At 38.3% G+C, this 19,587-nt stretch overlaps 1 protein-coding gene across 1 annotated transcript; it reads left to right on the top strand.

Annotated features, from left to right (window-relative positions):
* Positions 1–862: 862 nt before the first annotated feature.
* Positions 863–14,899, top strand: LOC139742815 (Golgi to ER traffic protein 4 homolog B-like). The gene is made up of 9 exons (XM_071653329.1): positions 863–969; positions 3,300–3,441; positions 3,776–3,854; positions 4,966–5,047; positions 7,466–7,621; positions 9,328–9,466; positions 10,619–10,759; positions 11,786–11,934; positions 13,953–14,899. The coding sequence occupies exons 2-9, from the start codon at positions 3,317–3,319 to the stop codon at positions 14,054–14,056; spliced, it is 975 nt and encodes a 324-aa protein (XP_071509430.1). The 5' UTR covers positions 863–969; positions 3,300–3,316; the 3' UTR covers positions 14,057–14,899.
* The last annotated feature ends 4,688 nt before the right edge of the window (positions 14,900–19,587 follow it).

Below are 19,587 nucleotides of genomic sequence, written 5' to 3'. Positions count from 1 at the left end.
GTTGCCCAAGGCTGTCAAAGTGGCAGCCAAGCTTATCATTATTTTATTTACCGCGATACCACATTCAACAAAAATCGTTCCACTTGAAAAACTTTTCCACGTCCCTCTATAGTAAGGCCTACATACAAGTATGTGGTACCATGGTACAAGACTGTGTACATATGCAAATGAGCTCTTTATGCTAACTTGCATGTTTGACACACTTACGTAAACTGGAAACTTGTTATAGATTGATTCCTCTTCGTAGAAAACTCTTGAAAATTGTTTTATATATGTTTTTTTAAGCAACTCATAATGTTCCTATATATATACTGTACGCATGCTAATTATATATATGATTATGCTCATAAAAACAAGTTGCCAAAGGTTGCCAAGGTGGCAACCAAGCTGAATTTACTTCAATACTTAGAACATGAATTAGATAAAAACAGCAACAACAACAACAACAACAAAACAAACATACAAACCTAACATTGTGGGGTACCGGCGTGTTTTTTTTTAGACGGCACAGATTGGGGACCCTAACCCTAACCCTAACCCTAACCCTAACCCTAACCCTAACCCTAACTCTAACCCTAACCCAACGTGTTTCCCATATAGGTTTAATACGCGCCATGCCCACTGAACTCAAGGGAGTTCAGTGGCCATGCCCCAATCTGTGCCGTCTAAAAAAAAACGCTTCCGGGTCGGGTCTGAAAAAGTTCTGCCCGACTATAACGCAACGGGCGTACGGGGGCGCCGTGTAAACAACACGAACACGACGTGTACACTATACACTACAGGTGTAAGGTGTACACCATGTACTGAAACGTATATTCTTTGGGTTGGTACATGGTGTATACTCACGTGTATACTACGTGTCCCCGTGTAAGCGATTAGCGTGAATTATGTTACAGAACTAATATGTTACCAGGCCCAGGGTTTTCTCATCAGCAAGCGCAAGACAAGAAGACGGTCCACAGATTCTAGGTAATCTTCATCTTCATTGCAGTGCTATAAATCAGTTTTCGCTTATTTGCTAATGTTTTATTGAGTATATTGTTGATTTTGAGAATTCTCGTCGACTTCTTCTTCACTCAGATTCACATGATTCAGTTTGCCGGCGAGTCTCCGCACGCAAGGTTGCAGCTGCAGCCACACACATTTATCATACAGTTAGTCATAGGCCTATGTCATGACTGTGTATTTGAGGCTATGCCTATGTTCACGCAGGGACGGGAGGTGGCCCACCTCCCTGGTTCACGTCACTCCCCACCACCACTGTCTACAGGCCCTACTCACACACAGGCCACCACACAAGATCATTGAGAAAGTCACATAGAAATCTCTATGCATTTTGTAGATCTAACGAAACGTTAGGCCAAAATCAGGAACAAAATCCATGGGTATTCGTTGTACAGTGACTCGGTGTACGTTAGAGATGTAGGGCAACCAGGGGCATTATCGTGAAATAGTCCACCGCTCCATTCACCGCCATTCATTTCGTCATAGCCGGTGACTGCTTTCAACCTTGATCTTGAGTCTTGAGTCTTGATGGAGCAGAGCTACTCACCACCAAGTCTCACACATTCTGCGTGAGACTCACAAGCATTTAGGGTCCGTCTCACGATCTCACGCATGGCACCCATTTTTCTCACGCATAGGCCCTAGCAATATTGTTAGGCTAGGGAGCATAGCTTAAAAGATTAAAGTGAGAGTTGCAATTGAAGGCATATTTCCCTTTTGTCTTTCAAAATAAGTAAAAAATAGTAACTGAAGTATGCACCAGCTTGCACCATTATTAAGAGATAAAAATTGAAAAAGCTTCCTACCATGGGAGGGTGGACCACCCCCCCCCCCCCATCCTCCCTCCCCTCGCTCAGTCGCTTTGCTTCCTTGCTCAAGTACATGCAAGATGCCGAGTCATGAGAATCTCACTCATAAAAATTTTTTGAACTTGGCATCTATGATGGAGTATTATTAAATCCCTATAGCAGCTGCAAACACAGCTTGACTGGGATGGGTTGGTGCAGTGGCAGCATGTGATGATGCACGTGATTATATCAGGATATGTACAATTAAAATATGATACATGTGCAAGGAAAAAATGCTCTTGAATTACAGGCGTACAGCATCCTGTCACCAGTGGGAGGCTTCATCCTTCTAATAGCTGGAAGGGCAGCCTCTTGGAAAGCAGCAAGGGTTTGTGCTGTTAGTGCTTGAAGTGGTAGACAGTTTCATATACGGATGGCTAGAGGATAAAAAGAAAACCTCCATAGACTTTTGCACATATGTAGGCCTAACGTTACACCTTGCTAGAATAGATTTGTAATTCTATTAAGTAGAACTAGTTAGAACTATTACAATATCTGACCGAAAGATTGGTCTGTATGTAGGAGAGTGGATTGTATCACCGGACGCGGGTGATTCTGGTGCAAGGACAGGGTGCGAAAGACGTCGATTATTCCATATTATTATAGTGCAGGGTCCATGGCATTACAAAAATCATGTCCGGAATTAATGTGATTTTTCACCACAAAAAGGACAGTATAACATGTTACATAATTTCTATACTAAGTGAGCAGTCATCAAATCAGTTTTTGTTATTTCTACATGCACCCGGCAGTACTCATTACAATGATCAGCTGATGATTTACAAATTATGGCCAAAAGTTGATTGGGGTGACATTAATCTGCTAGAAAAGCTGAACATTTTAGAATGCCATTGTGTAACCTAACATAGTAGCAAGAGCCATTTTGAGATCAGAACTGCATAATCCCAAAGCCCCTGTATTGCTCCTTTTTTTAATTTCATGTCAAAACAGGAAATTCTTGTGTGTGTGTGTATGACTACTCTCATTGATTCATAAAAACATTTTAAGCTTTGTAAAGACATTGGAAATCTGCAAGGACATGGAGTGTTCTTTGTTGAACGTCATATTTCTAAGTTGTGTAAAAAAAGTACCGACAGTGAGTCTCATGCATACTACTTTTGATACCCCACCTTAAAGAAATAATTGCAGAAAGTTTTTTATTTTTTTTTTTTTGGGGGGGGGGGGTGCTGAGAAAGGAAGAAATGTGTATTGACGTAAAAGAATGTTACTTTAGGATTTGCAGATGTTCTATTAAATTTCATTCAAGCTGTGAGTTGCAACTAGAATACATAAACTGCATGTTTATCTATTTTTTTTTTTACCATAGTGTTAGAATGGACAGTGACAGTATTTACATATAAAGCATTGTTTGTTTTTTTTTCATCAGCATAATCAACTGTTAAACCAAAATGAGAATGCATTATACATGTATTTCTTTCATCTTAGAGTTCTACGTAGGAACCATGGCTACTCGCAGTGGAAGGAGTGACAGGGGAGGATCAGGAAGAGTTCTTGCCAAGCTGAAGAAATGCGTTGAGGATGGCAACTATTATGAGGCACACCAGATGTATCGTACTTTGTACTTCAGGTATATACAAGATGTATGTAATGCACTATTCATAATGTATAAATGCCTGCTTTTTCATAAGGAGGCACTGATGATACTTTAAAAAAAAAAGTCAAAACTTTGCAACTCAAAAAGAAAATGCTGCAAATTGTGATTTTAGGGTTGTTGTTTTTGTTGTAATAACACATGTAACAACTCACTAAATTCATGAAAATAAAAACCCTTTGTAAAATATATGGTGTATACAGTTACTTAATTACCTTGTAATTCACTTGGCAGTTTCCATATTGACAAAAAGTATTTTGTGCCATTCATATTTCCAGCTCACTTGCACTTTATCTTCCTTGTTGTTCAGGTATCTAGCACAGAAAAAACATGCAGAAGCCATAGAACTTGTTTACACTGGAGCATCACTTCTGTTGCAGCACAATCAGGTATTTTTTCTGTTTTCTTTTACATTGTAGCAGAAAATAGTCCTTAATGGTGCAGAGAATTTTTATGAAGATAACCAGGTTCAAGGGATTGTGTGTGCCATGAGCAGTGTGCAGTTCAGTGTAAGCTTGTCTTTTACATTCCATGCATTGGCTGTTTGTAGTCATAATTTAAATCTAGTTCATGTGGTTAGTTTGCAACTCTGAGATGGGCACACAGGGCAAAGATTTATAGTCGTATTAATGATAAATTCCTTGCACTAAAATAGGCATTTATTTGAGCCCAAACGCTCATTTCATTATTGATATAATGAGAATATTGTGCATTTTGCGCTTGAATCCCTGAAGTGACTGATTAATGGGTAGTGCAGGCTACAGTCAAAGATGCCCTTTGACCTTATTAGCGTACCATGGGCAGGAGATATTGTCTTAATGTTTGCCTATCTCAAAAAAGCAAAAAATAAGTAAATGAATAAGTAAATAAAAAAAAAAAACATGACAAGAAAGGATTTTGGTTTTGTTATTCAGGCCATATGTTTCCATTTGTTTTCCTTTTTTTCTTGTACTACGAGTACAGCAAAGAATGGCATCGACTAAGTAAAGAATGCCTGAAGACAGATACACCCATATTGTCCGCTCAAAATAATGTAATTAGAAGAAAAAAATGATAATTGAAGTTTAGGGCTTTGTGTACAGTTTGTGCTAATGGTTATACCAAGAAAAAAAAAGAAACTTCTTACAAAGAGTGAAAATTAAACAGATTTATCTGGCTAGCAACAAGTATATATTATGCACATGCATATATGTACAAAGAATCCCCCCTTCAAAAAAAAAATGACACCTAAAGATTAGCATTGTTAGAAGGCCCATCTGGTTGAATATGATGAAAGAGGTACATGTATTGTACACATGTAAGTGCATTCCATGGGAAATTATGTTGCTTGGTTTCAGTTTTGTCTTAGAGGTTAAAACGTAAGCAGAGGGGAAATAAAGAAGCAAACATGAATATCTTTGTATGTTTAAAATGACAAGAACCTTATTTAACTGAATCCCAGGCGTTGGCATGCTGTCTATTCTAGTTACGTTTAATGAAATTTCAATTGGTCTTTTACAGCATATGAGTGGGGCTGATTTAAGTTTGCTGTTGGTGGAAGCACTGGACACATTGCAAGAACCTATTGCAAAATGTAACATAGGTAAGTAAGCAACATTTACACTGCAACAGAAGCAACTCAAAATGTCTATATCCTTCCATCCCTCCCCCTTTGGTTTGGTTTTTTTTTCTGTTGGGGTGAGGAGTTGGGATTTTTTTGTAGGTGACACAAGATATTAAAATGTTTAGGTAGTTTGTTCGTCTGTCCCACTGAGATCTTGTCATTATGATATTAAAAACAAAACGTGCAGAAGATTGTCTTGTCATCTGACTCAATCATGCAGTATGAGGTGTAGATGCACTGATTTTAAGCAACTCTTTCAAGGTCTAAGGGTGTGTTTATGCTCAATTTGCGAAGGCAGAATCAGTGTTTTGAAACGCTGATTCAAAACGCTGATTCAAAACGCCGTTCACAGGAGCACTGTTTATGCTCACTTTCTTCGAGCCTTGGAAAGAGCGTTTGCGATTGCTTCGCTGACCTCAGCAGAGGCAGGTCAAAGTGGGACGCGCGCTGCGATCGGTGGCCTGGCCTGAGAGAGCAGCTGGGAAAGACATGCGTTCACAGTACATGGGGAAACTGCACAGGCCAGGGTAGCTGGCTGGCCAGGTTTGTGCTTTTTCACGTGAACCGGAAAGGCGTTAAGATGACATCACTCTAAACGCGTATAGAAACGCTGTTGCATTTATGCTTCCCCGTCAAATGTGATTAGTCAGTAACGCCAATCGTAAACGCACCTTTTTTTGCGTTTTGGATCGGCGTTTTGAATCAGCGTTTCTGTCGAAGTGAGCATGAACGCAACAGCGTTTTGCACTAATCACGTTTCAAAACGCTGATTCTGGCCCAAAAAAGGGAAGCATAAACACGGCCTAAGTTCATTGAATGTTTGCTGAAATGGCTTTTTTCAATTGTAGCTTCAACTTGATGTAGTCAGTGCTAATAATGATTTGATCATCATAGAAATACGATGGTTAAAGGTGAATGTCAAAAGTCACTGTCCTGTGGGTTCAAAATGCCATTGTCTCCATGCTAACTTAAAGCAGGGGTAGTTGTATTTGATACGATGGTTATGAATTGATAAGCAGTCAGTTGCCTGAAATGACAAGGTCACCAAAGGACCCTCCTCTGATCATAATTTCTGCTAGGTGCAAATGTGAATCTAGGGATAATGTGTTTGGGTATATAATCTACTTGGATAAAGATGAATTGGAAAGTACTGTTAAAGTGAATATTTCGTGTGAGTGATTTTTCACGCTCAGCTAGACAAGATGAGTTTCGCATGTGTTTCTGCAGAAGCAAGAGCCCAACTACTGGAACATATGGCAAGCAAAAATATTCATTTGCTTTTATTTTTGCACTAATTTCTGGTTGCCTCAAATGTGCGAAAATTTCAATACTGAAAATTTCCACTTATACAGTATTTCGATTGGCAGTGAAAATTAACATGCTGTACAGGTACGTATATCAAAAGAAGGGAGGTAAGTATTCAATCAGTGTGATGTAACTAGTGATTGTTCACCTCTTGATTATAAACATGATGCATTGTGATGCATGATGTTCATTCATGATCCACTGCAGATTGCCCATTCAACTTTCAAGGAATTTCTTGCACAATTGTGACCCGCTACAACAAAATGGTCCTAAAGTCGCGCACGGTCGAAGCCGTGAAAATCAAGTTTGAAGTTAGAGCATCAAAATTGGTCAAAACTTATGATTTTCCGAATTTGACATATTATTAGAGTCTGACATGTCTTCTATCATCTGTCGAAATTTTGAAGCAAAATGATGAAAGGAAAGACCAAAAAATAGCGTTTTTCTGGGCCATGTTTTTTTGGCGTTTCAACAAAGCAGAAACTGGTTCGAACATTTGGATTGAGCGCCACACATAGGCTCCGCCCCTAACAACGACCAGAGTGATCTCATTGGTCAGTTTGCTGCTTGCCGCTAACCGAAGCGTGAAGCTCGCACACTGCCCAGTCGACTGGTGCGTGCGGGCGGGTTGCGCTATGCCTAGCCGCTTCTCCTGACATCCTGGTCACTGATTGGTCGATGAAAAGACCGCCGACGCTGTGTTTGAATGAGCATTTCGGGGGTTGCTAGGGCTTACCTTCTATTGTCCGGAGGTGAATACTGACTTGAGTGTCTCTTGATTGTGATTGCGTCGCAAGGAGAACTTTTAGGGCGCTTTTCTCGAAACAGTGATTTCCCAGACGTCTTGACATGCTCTGTTTTAAACATCGATATCTCTGCAGCCGACTATTTATATAAGACGTGTTATATATCAATTTAAAGCAGAAAGATTAGGGATTTGTGTCATGCAATTTTTAAGTAATCGACCTCGCCCGACTTTAGGATCATTTTGTTGTAGCGGGTCACAATTATTTGTGATGTGATCAGTTCTGTAAAGCTTACTATGCTGCCCTTGAACTTCATAATGAATGTCTTTTACACTCAATTTTTCAGACCGAATTGCCAGTCTGACCAAGGCTCTCCCATGTGAGTCCCCAGAGCGGACCAAGTTCATCACATTGTCCCTCAGGTGGTCTCAGGGGGACTCCCGTGGAAAGGGAAGTGGAGACCCAGAGCTTCACAAGCAGTTTGCCAATATACTGTGGCAAGGTACAAACAGACCTTTGACTTTGCAGGTAGCAACTCTTGTTAGCTATATGATAATTAAGTTGTAGAATAAAAAAAAAAAAAGGGGGGGGGGGAGGTTGTAGAAGTTCCATTCTTACCTTGTAGTGGTTAGGGAATCATCCAGTTGCCACCAAAATGCCCTAAACAGAGATGCCAACTGTTACTTCTTTTGCTGTATTTTGTACTCTTTTTTTACCAAATATGTGCAGGTTTCATTGAAAATAATGTTTGTTCCCAAATTTGATTATTACGCATGTCTTTTGCAAGAAAGGTAAATATACTATTTTTCCACCCAAAATATACCTTTTCAACCATCAGAATATTACACCACTTTCTACAAGGTTGGCATCCCTTCCTAGGCCATTGGTGTTTTTTCAGTACCTGAACCTAGGGTTACAAAGATCCTTGCACAGGTGTCTTCAAAGAAGCATAGTTTCTTTTGCTCTGCTTGTATTGTCAGCACCTGAGTTAAAGCCCAAACAAAGTTCTGGTACGCCTGTAAAAGTTGTCATATTTTGCTCCAAAATGTGAACGTATGCCTAGGAAATGTGCGGAATAACGCTGTAATAACAAGATATTCGATGGGTAACGACGAAAATGCGAAATATCAACCAAAAACGTTCAGTCTCAGAACTTACCCGAACGGGGTGAGGCTAGACTCGGACTCGGGGATAACTCGGCTTCGCTTTGACGGCGGGATGAGTTGTACTAATGGTTGTCCCTCTGATTGTACAGTGTTGTCCTATGGGAGCAGCCTGTATAAACTAGCGCTTCGTGTTCTGGCTACTCGCAGTAATGGTCCGAGTTGTTACAATGCGCGCATCAAAAACCTCTTTTGCGCGCATGCAAAATTAGTGTGCGCCTATCAAGCACCTCTAAAACAATCAAAGGCGCTTGTTAAACAACAACAAAAACTCCAAAGACCGCGCGCGTCTCAGCAACTGAGGACCGCGCGCTGTCATTTTTGTTTTGTTTCGTACAGGATTACGTTAGCACGCACTTTCCTGTCCATTCAGTTAGGCCTCATTTGGTATTATGCAGTGGCCAGTAGAATGTGGCGATCACTTTATACTGCGTGTGAATTGTCTGAAGTAGGGTCGAATTTTTCCCGAGACCGAGTTAGTCTGGAGCCTTCTGGAATAAAAGTCGGTTTTCCTACTATTATTATTTTTCTCAAAATACTCCAAACCGACTCATCATTCCGCCAAACCGCGTCAGCCAGGTAAGTTTCTTAGTGGACTCTTTCGATATATTGCAAGCAAAAATGAAATGGTGCTAGACGGGTTCTCAAGCACTTACCGAAACTTAGTTTTCACTTTAAGTGAAATGCAACAATGGCAGAAGGGCCAGTAGTGCAGTAGCGAGAGACACCACCGCTGTGTGAAATAACAAGGACACGTGCAGACAAATAAACTGAAAAGACAAGTGAAGAACCTCGTGCCATCTTGTCAATGAAATGGAACTAAACAATTGGTACATCCAATGCCATAGCTGTAAATAAACTGTTTCTAGTTCATTGTATGTAGCAAGTAGTAGATGAATAAAGGTTTGTTTTTCTTTCTTTTTGTATTTTTACAGCTAAGGAGGAAATGTGCTGTTCAAGTGTGGTGATCTGTTTGATACATGTGTGTTCAGTGATGTTCATCATTTTTGGAAACATGTCACCATTGCATTTATAATTCTTGCAGAGAAAAACTTTTTTGAAGCTCGCTACCACTTTTTGAGATCCATGGATGGAGAAGGATGTGCCTTAATGCTAGTGGAGTATCATCTGAACAAGGGCTACTCCAGTGAAGTTGACATGTTCATAGCACAAGCAGTACTTCAGTAAGTCTAGATATCATTAGTGTGTAATTTGGCTTGTACATTGCATTACTACAGTGTGGTGACAGCGTGTGATGGTGTACAGATGTGGACTGCTTTCCAGGGCATTGTTGATGATATTGCCCAAGGAGCTTCCTTAGAGGGTCATACAGCTGTAACTTGGAGTTGATTCCGAGGGATAATGATATCAATAATACCCCAAATGAAGCGGTCCACATCTGTTGTATATGCTGAATAAGACTGAATGAAATTTTACTTGCTTGATCATGAACGTGCTAGATTTGGGCCATAGGGTCAAAGGTCAAGTGACAATGCTAAAATGTCACTATTTTTTCCTCCTATGTGGAAAATGGTTCAGTGTGATGAAAAATGAAGCTGGTATATAATTATATTTTATACCAGATAGCAATCATTTTGAGAAAGATGTGAGCCATTTGCTCAATGGTCAAAGGTCAAGCGAAAGTACTGAAATTTCATCCGTTTCTCTATCTTTCTGAATGGCTCAAAGTATACTTGTGAAGCTTAGCATATATACAACATGTATTACCAAACTTTATGTTTTCAGACATAAGATTGAAGATCACGGATAAAGTGTCAAAGGTGAAGAATAAATGCTACAATTCTGCTTATTCCACCACAGCTGTGAAACTGCTCAAGCTTTTAGAGATGTCGCACAGGTTTGATCAGCTAACATAGGCTTCTCTGCTGAAAATTGTCATATGACCATGAAGTTGAATATAAATCAAACTGCCTTTTAGAGCACACAGCAAGTTCAATCATGAAACTTGTTAGAATTCAAACTTGTCATGTCTATTTCTTGCCAATCATGTGAGACTGTCATCTCACATTATCTTGATGTACTGTAGATTTATGAGAGAACAGTGTGATATAGCAGAGATATTCCAGTCGCCACTGCGAGATTATACATGATTTGATTGTTGCAGTCATTAGTAGCAGCAGCAGCAGTGATATCAATTTAGAAATTTCTAATTCCAAACAGCCTTTTTGTTTATATGCTAGTATTTGTATTATATTGTTATTCATGTGGTCACTATGAATGTTCTTGAGTCAAGTTGAACAGAGATCTCTCGCACTCAATAGATTTGAAAATTTCGTATTTACACCGTAATGACATGCAATGTATTGATTTAATAGATATCTGTGCCTAAGGAACAAAACAACAGCTTCTCTGACGTTACGAGTGTACACAGAGAATCATCCAGCAATCAAGAGTGGGCCCCCCTTTATTTTACCTCTCCTCAACTTCATATGGCTTCTACTGTTGGCAGTAAAAACGTGAGTGTGTGCTTTGAACCAAGAGCAATACCTCTTGGTTCTATGTGTTAAAACAGTCTGTGATACTTGATTTATTATCTGTGTTTTTGTTGTTGTTCCTCTCATTATTTTGATATCTTTATGTAGTGTCAGATCGTAAGTGCACTATTCTGGATTATATAACGGCTGAAGAGATCCTTGTCATTTGATTGGTTGTTTGACATTAATCATTCGGCCCATTTCACTATGACGTCATCATCCGTGCAATTGTGGCTCCATTTACCATGCAATTTTGGATCCATACGATTTGGTCCATTGCATGCTCGCTGAGAGCGCGGCACACTACGCGTGTAAAACGCTTTCGTTTGCAGTGTGTGTATGCGACAGCACGCTAGCGTAAAGGGCTCAGTGAGCACTCTCGCGATCTCAGATTCTCTCTTGTTTCTAAATTACTTAAACATCAAATGACAAGGATCTATTTTAGGCGTTATATAAAACAAATAATAAATGAATTGTTTTTCATTCGTGCAATGGACAGGATATTTCATTCGGTGAAAGATGAAATGTTTGATCCATTCAACTCGGCTGCGCCTCGTTGAATGGATCATTTCATCTTTCACCTCATGAAATATTCTGTCCATTGCACTCATAAACATTCATTATTTGTATACTATTTGCATGATGTGTGCATGATTAACCCTAGATCCAGTTTTGTTTCTGTGAGACAAAAAAACCAAGGTGAAATAGAAGAGAATGATGACTTATTATGTATTTAGAGTGTGTGTTTCTAGAATATTGTCTGATAGAGCATTTGCTTACTGCTGGAAACATATAATTTCGAATATTGATTACCCTGCAAGAATTCATGCTTGTGATGCATAATCATGCACTATGACCATAAATGCACAATTGACTACTTAATTTACAATACAGGTGTGTTATTCACTATGGATACAGTATTTATGAGAAGTTTTTTTCTGTACAGATACAGTATGATTCTTTTAACACTGTAATATCACTATTTATGGGACTATATTTTAAACACAGGCAAAAGCTAGCTGCTTTTACTGTTCTGTGTGAGAAGTACCAGCCATCCCTTCAACGTGACCCCTGCTATGCAGCCTACCTAGACAAGATTGGACAGATCTTCTTTGGCCTTCCACCCCCTTTACCAACAGGGAGACAGGGCCTTTTTGGTGAGTAGGGAATGGACCCTCTGTATATCTTACTTTGAGCTTGCCTTTTTTTTTCTGAAAGCAAACATTTTCATGCATTGCGTGTTTGCAGCACTGTTGACAAAATGTTGACACAAATGACAAAGACGAGTGCTTGTAGTTTTTTGTCACAGTTCTTATAGTATTTTGTTACAATGCTCAAGATGACACTAACTTTAAGAAAGTGGTCTGACCAGAGCATGGAAGGATTGACATTCATGCCTTTAACTCTTAATGTGCCAGGCCCAAAACCCCTAACGTGCCAGAGGTTTTTACCTAACGCCAGAACGTTTCGAAACTGGACTAACAATGAAATTTAAAACTGCCATATCTCTGAAACTATTGACTTTTTTGAATTGAGTTCTACACAACATATATCAAGAAATGTTTGTTCTTTCGTGTCATGCAGTCAGTTTGCCACAATATTTATCTGAATCTGAAATATTGCAGAAATAATTGATACATAAAAAAAATTATTAGAAATGTTTGTGTAGTATGGGAAAAAAGAGTCAATCGTGTTTTTTCTTCAATGGAACGCTCCCTTGACTCTGTGAGAAAGTTTTAGAGCAACATCTCCTCTTTCAAATGATAACAAAATTGTCTTCTAGAATTGTATGATTCCAAAGATACTAGCAGTTTATTTTGTCTTGGCAATTTCTCTTTCTGCCTCAGTAATTCATTCCCAAATCTGAGTCCTTTAGTCCCAGATCCTGTATTTGAAAATAAAGTAATTGTCCCGGGCCCTGGAATAGTGTCTTTTGTCCACCTGAGAAGGAAGAACCTGCTAATCCTCCTTTTGTCTAAGCGGACTGCGGGCAGGCGTACTCTATTGAAATCGGCAGGCCTTTGTCCACGCGCAATTCCTATGCTAGTGTGGGGACGATTAGTTACATTCACCAAAACAAAAGGATGAAAGACTTGACCAACGAACAAAAGCTGACCCTCTTTGAGGGACAAAATTAAAGCAGCTTCCCGCAGGACAGTATCCAAGCGGAACAATTCGGGTGGAACCGCATAGACATTACACGCAGATTCAATAGCATACACACGCGTGGTTTACCTATGAGACTTTTGATCCATACACATCTCGCAGAGGGTGCGCCTGCTGCGGATTTTCCCGACACGAAAAAAAAAATACATCTAGCTGAAAAATCGTGTATTTACTCAAAATTTTCCAATGTAAGCATGCTCATATTTTTAGTGGAAACGATGGCTATGCTAATCAGCTACCAGTACATATCATTGGCAGTTGCTTGGTGTAACACATTATGGTACCACAAGAACTTAAATGATCAATGCTTTTCTTGCTCTTCTTAGTCGCTGATCGGCGACCATGGCACGTCAGGACTAAGGTCGCCATTCGGCAACCATGGCACGTTAAGAGTCAAAGGTTCTAAATGCAATTCAGCCATGTATCATTTATGTGTTTCGTTTAGTTAAGCACCACAGCAAGGACATAGTTCCTCATACATGACAGCATTACTCTGAATGAAGTTTCTTGTATTGATGAGTTTAATGGGCTGGTTCTCCTTTTGATGGCAAGACTGGTGTTCACTGCCTCAGAAAAAAGTCCATCTCTTTTGTGTGAAGAAACACGATATATCAAAACTGAGCCAAACCTCTTCAAATCTTAAGAGTACTTTTCAAGTACCTTCTGATGGTAGTCCACACTACTTCAGAGCAGGTGTAAGAATACTTTGCTAAAAACAGCCCTTAAATAATATCAATTGACTGTTTACAATGGTCTGACATGATTGATTATTGTGGGGTAAACCCTTCAGCATTGCTATACAAATTACGTTCAGGTTGCTTTGACAAGTTCAACAGCCTTTCATTTACCATAACATGATAGAGTAGGGTTAGAACACTTGAATAGAACATACACTTTTTGAAATTGCTTCAGAGAAGTGTGAAGGGTTAAATGGTACAAGCTCTCTCACTCGATGTGTAAATCTTCTCATTTTAACACTACTGAATGTGCTGTGTCAATGATTTGGTAGGTAACCTGATATCAAGTCTATTTGGTGGAGACGGTGAGGATGATGATGAGTCTGACGTGGAGACATCTACAAGCCCACTCCTACATGTAGAAGACCTGGACTAAATATTAGGCCAGTGGATCAGCCTGCCCCACGCATTGCAACTTATGGTTACGTCACCTTGGTAAATTTAAATCCCATGGAGACCATTTCTTATGTTTTGAACAAATAGAAACATACAGGGTGATGACACATGTGTGTCACTATGCATAATTGTAAACTTTAAACAGACAAGCAATGTGTGCAGTCTTGTGTGTATAGATAAATAATTGTGTAAATTTGCAATAAAGCTGAGATTGAGGACATAACAGGATATTGATGCTGTGACATATATGTATATGTATACATACATATGTGTGTGTAATTTCAAACAGGATAGAAAAAGTTATAATTGATAGAATATTATACTAGAATGATAAGGTTAGATATGCTATTTATGACTTTAAGCCAATTATAGGATCAAGGAAGACATTGCAAGTGATTGTATAGTCTACTCTCAAGCCCTTTTCTCACTAGGTAGTTGTAATCTTTGTTTTGTCAAGTTGGAGCAAAGAAAGACATTATTGTACACTAGGTATGTGGCATTTAATGACTGCACCGGACAAGCATACTGCAAAACATATTAGATGGGAGATCATGAGGATTTTACTTTATTTTTATGCTCTCACTTAAATTTATGCTCTCACTAGCATACTTACCCAACCTTTAATGCTAAGCAGCCTCTTTGGGGGTGTAAACCATACAAGATTTGAGTGTGAAGCCCTGTTGTAACAGACCTCACCCGGACGAAGTCGTGACAATGTCCTGGATAACAAAATTCCTAACCTTGCGCAGTAAAACCGCAGGAGAGAGCAAGGGGTATCATTTTTACAGACACATACCGAAAACCATCTCTGGGTAGGTTGCGACTACACGCCCACAGGCCAAAGCGACATGTTGTTCTACATTGTGCCTATCTAGGTAGGCAATCATGTTAGTGAACAAAAAAAGTGGTTACAATCATTGATCTCAACTAGAGGTCAGTGGTTACAATCCATGCATGTGATCAGTGTGTTCATTCTCTGTCTGCAATGTTGCACATGTGTGTTGAGTGTATCAAAGGAATGTTACTGTGATTGTGTTCTAATAGAATGGTTGTTGAGGTTATGTCGCGGTACTTACCCTGGCTGGCTGGGGTAGAATTTGGCAAAAGTTACTGCCACAACATCCGAGCAACATCAAAAAAGATTACCCGGATACTACCCGGACGTCGTCGCAGTAACTCTAGTTTGAAAGGCTTTTTTAAATGGGGCTTGAGATTATCCTCCAGCATTGTGGGCTCAGCCCACTTTCTAAAGAGCTAGTGAGGGAAGAAGCAGGAATAAGGGGGGGGGGGGGGAGGGGGCAGGCAGTGATGGAACCAAAGCAGAATTTCCAGTGAGAAAAGGCCTTTACACACACACAGATACAGATATGAATTGAGATGTTGTAACCGTATTGCTGTTAAAAAAAAAGGAAAAAAAATGTACCAAGGAAAAAGGCATTTTGCTGTACATGTAGTTCTTTAATATCAACGTTCCCAGATGCTTGATATGGTGGTTGCAGAAAAGGTCTTCTGGTTATATTATGACAACACCTGTAGCTATATGAATAACAAAGCAAACTATCAAACATATTGGACTTAGATTATACACAGCATGTTATCTTCACTACTTCAAGAGCATATTAATATTGTGAGTTACTCCGGACTGATGGCAAACTTTAGGAATTCAATAATTACAATTGCTTGCCACTTGACTCTTTATGATTCACAAATGTGCAAAAACAAATATGACTACACCTCTTCCAAATTAAGTTTGAAAAAAGTGTAAAGAAGTAGCTTGTGGTCAATCAGTTAGTCTGTTGCAAAGCGTGGACTTAATTCCCAGTTATCAAGTATTGCAAGTGAATTTCAGTACACATGTTATATAAGTGTACATTTGTGAGATATAATTCTGGGGTTTTTCAGAGCAAGCAATGCTATTGTAACCATACATGTTTTTCAAAGCTCCCACAGTTTTTTTTAGTAATTATAATAGAACTTGGCTGTATCCCTTTAGATAATTATGAACAAAGTATGGGTGATGAGTGTGTCCAGTGATGCATTGCCATAGAAATATTAACAGTATTTTGGAAGAACCTTACATCATGAACTAGTCCCACAATATTCGTCAATTTAGATTTTTTTTTTATTTCTTTATGTAGGACCTCATGGTATAGATGTGTGTAGCTTTTATTTTGTGTTTGTCATGACTAGCACTGTCTTAGTACATAATTCCACTTGGATGCAATCCCATGGAGCAAACTAGTTTTACAGACTTAATTAAGGTAATTGAAAGAAAAGCATAGTATATGTGATAACCTTCAGATAAAAGCCAGATGAGCTATTGCCATGACACTCACATTCTGTTCGATAAAACTGTGTGTAGCAAAGATCTTGTAATCTTCAGGTAATGTCAGTGATAATGATAGGCATTGTCATGCTACATTTGTATATGTAAGTAGGATTTCAGTGTCCATTGGACCAGGTGTTGCCATGCCAATCACATTTTATGAAAATATTTATTGCCCCCTCGTAATAAGGGGTGTGATGGTTATGCCAATTGTATTTTGCAGTGAGTCATTTTTGTCTTGTGATCATCTATGTAGTTTTGCATCTATACCCATACCACATCAAAGAATAATAATTAGTGTTATATTACATGTTGACCTGCACAAATGACAAAAAACATATATTTTTGGCTGGTTGGACTGTCAAAAATCACTCAACATGTACCTGGTTTCACATGTGTTGTCTTGTTTTGTTTTGGTTTTTTTATTAAGTAAATTTCTTAGATTTCTGGGAGAAAAATAGATTTTGCTTGCCAACTTATTTCAGGGATATTCCATTGAGGAGAAAGAATTATTTCATGTGGTTGTTATGATAAGTCTGAAATACCCTAATGTGTAGAGTGCTCTGCTGAATGGCATTAGCAGCCCAACACCAAAAGATTAAAGTATTTGCACAAGGTTGAGGACAAACCCAGTCAAGACAGGGATGCCCCTGGAATCAATACTTCTTGATGATGGGAGAATGGCAGCTTACCAAACTCTAGTACATTTGAAGCCTAATTGGAAATCAACAGAATTGCTTGGCTTTATATTACAGTATTCCACAGTAAACCTCCATATTTTAGGCCAGGTGCAACTGCTGCAAAAAATCCTGTGTTTGAACTTCTCTTGATAATATGCCTTTGCTTGGATTTACAAGTTATACCTGTAGGTCATGTATTTTACACTTACCTGTATTCATGTATTTGATACAGAGATCAGAGTTTACTAGCTGTAGGGGGAGCTAGCTATTAAAGTTGGCACTTTACTCACATGATGAAAAAATGTATTGCAAGTGATACGTCATTCAAAGTGGAATTTGTGCTTTTATAATGGACTCATATAGAAATTATCAATCATTAGGTCTCATTAGAGAAGTATTTTAGGATGTCGAGAGTATTTCAGCAGTTAATTCAGTGGTGATGAAGTCTTCGAGCTTTAAGATGTTCTTTAACAGAGCTACGTGTACATGTAATTGCATTATACACCAAAAAAATGCCGCATTTTGCCTAATTTATCTTGATGTTTTATAGCACTCACACACAGATTGTGTGAGAGGGAGAGAAAAAGAAAAAGAAAATCAGAAGACCTAGGGGTAGGATAACTTCTTTTCATGAGTTTTGTTCAAGTGATCAAGTGAAAGTATCTTGTTTAAACACAAAACACTAAACATCTACTGTGCATCACCTCATTCAAATTATGTGACTGCATAACTCGCATTCTGATATAATTTGATTTTTTGGCCATAATGACGTGAGTGAAGTGACATGTAAACATAAAAGTTTATCACACACTACCACTGGAGATTTTTTTTTTTTTTCCTGCAGCTTTCACACAATGCTTGCAGTTAATGGATACAAGCTACAAGCAATGTTTTCTGTTTGATGAAAAGTGAGGTACACATGATGAAGCAATCAGTAAAGGACTTGTTTATGAGCAAATTTGGTGTAACAACTGCAACAGTTCATTAAATGCTCATGAATTGCTACTTTTCATCTAGCAACAATTCTGAGGGAGTAAAATAAAATTTGACTAGAATTACTCAGCAATATGCATTTTTTTTTTCAAAATGTGCATTTTGGACACATTGGGCCTTCATGTTGCTTTCATGCAGTAAGAATTTCCTTGCTTTTGGTGCATGGAATCGCAGTATAAGCTATGATAGAGATGGAAAAGATTTTTTTTTTTTAGTGATCTGTGAAATTGTCAAAGGCTATAATAGCCCCTCAACATTTTTTGTGATTATTTTCAATACAAACAAATCTTAATGCTGAAATTTCATGACTTTTTTCTTACACATCTCACTCCCATTTTATCACGAGCCTATTTGTGATAATCAGGGATACTGTTCTGGAGATAGAGCATACAGGTGTATTCTTGACATATTGGTTACTTGCCAGTCATTCTATGGTTCTGTGGTTCTATGGTTTTTTGAAATGAATCGAGTCAATGTATGCATGCAACATTAAAATCTTAGACTGTGGAAAATGAAGAGGTAACCATACCTTGAAATTGTTGTGGTGATGATGGTGTAGTGTAAATGGAACTTTTTTTGGTCTTCTGGTTTGCCAGTAATTACAAGAAATGCCACATAAACCATAAATTGCACAGACAACTAGAAAATTATTAGTTCAGATAAAGATTAACAAATATGCTGCAAATGTGTGTATTTATGTCAGTGTTTGAAAGTAAAAAAAAAAAAACAATAAATAGAAGATGGTAAAATAATCTGAAATAAAAATTAGTCTTATGATCAAGAGAGAAATGTCACATGTTTAAGAGTGTGTGGAATAATGACATGTAGTATACAGAATACTGATATATATTATGGAAGACAACCAAAGTTTTGAGAAAGTGCTGTGAAGAGCAGAGGAATGGTACTCGTATTTGCCAGTTGATATGATGAGGAGAATAAAAACACTTGTCATAACATGGCAATTACAGAGCAATGCAGAGTAGTTTTGACAGTTGATTGAGTTATTAAACGTTCTTGAAAACGTCATTGTAGAGTTTAATTGAGCAACCCTTTGACTGACAAAGACTTTTATTCAACATGTTTTGTTATAAAGATATGTTTATCAGTGCATTGTAGTGATTCAAAAGTCTAAAAGTAAACTTCTGTGTCATATTCTTGGAATATGTTGTTTATACATTAGTTGTTCAAAGGTTACTTTGTGTTATAAATGAGGTTGCCTCATTTAATCTTTGTTATCAATGATGATTCTTTCATGTACATGTATACTGTGTAGACAGTTAGTTGCATTTATAGGATTATGCTTGTACATTCATGAAGAGAATGTCTCAGTTTCTTTCATTTTCTCTTTAACAAGTTAAAGAAAACAAAAATATACAGCTATGTAGACTTCACACAGTTGATACATATACTTTGTAATAGTATACACTGTTTGCCCAAGAGGTACAAATGAAGACAGTTTTATAAAATCTAAAAACTGCTTTTCCATGCTAACATATAGCCAGCTTGAATAAA

This window comes from Diadema antillarum, unplaced genomic scaffold, assembly GCF_040938485.1.
Source record: "Diadema antillarum isolate AM-2024a unplaced genomic scaffold, OU_Dant_1.0 seq00001021_RagTag, whole genome shotgun sequence".
NCBI classification, from domain to species: Eukaryota; Metazoa; Echinodermata; class Echinoidea; order Diadematoida; family Diadematidae; genus Diadema; species Diadema antillarum.
Note: the sequence above shows the minus strand (reverse complement) of the source record. Positions and strands in the feature narration are given on the sequence as shown.

Bases quoted from the DNA above. Each gene is read 5' to 3' on its own strand.
- LOC139742815 (XM_071653329.1), top strand. From the start codon at position 3,317: ATGGCTACTCGCAGTGGAAGGAGTGACAGGGGAGGATCAGGAAGAGTT. The intron at 7,622-9,327 runs GTACAAACAGAC...TAATTCTTGCAG, and splicing joins TGCCAATATACTGTGGCAAG to AGAAAAACTTTTTTGAAGCT. The intron at 11,935-13,952 runs GTGAGTAGGGAA...ATGATTTGGTAG, and splicing joins AGGGAGACAGGGCCTTTTTG to GTAACCTGATATCAAGTCTA.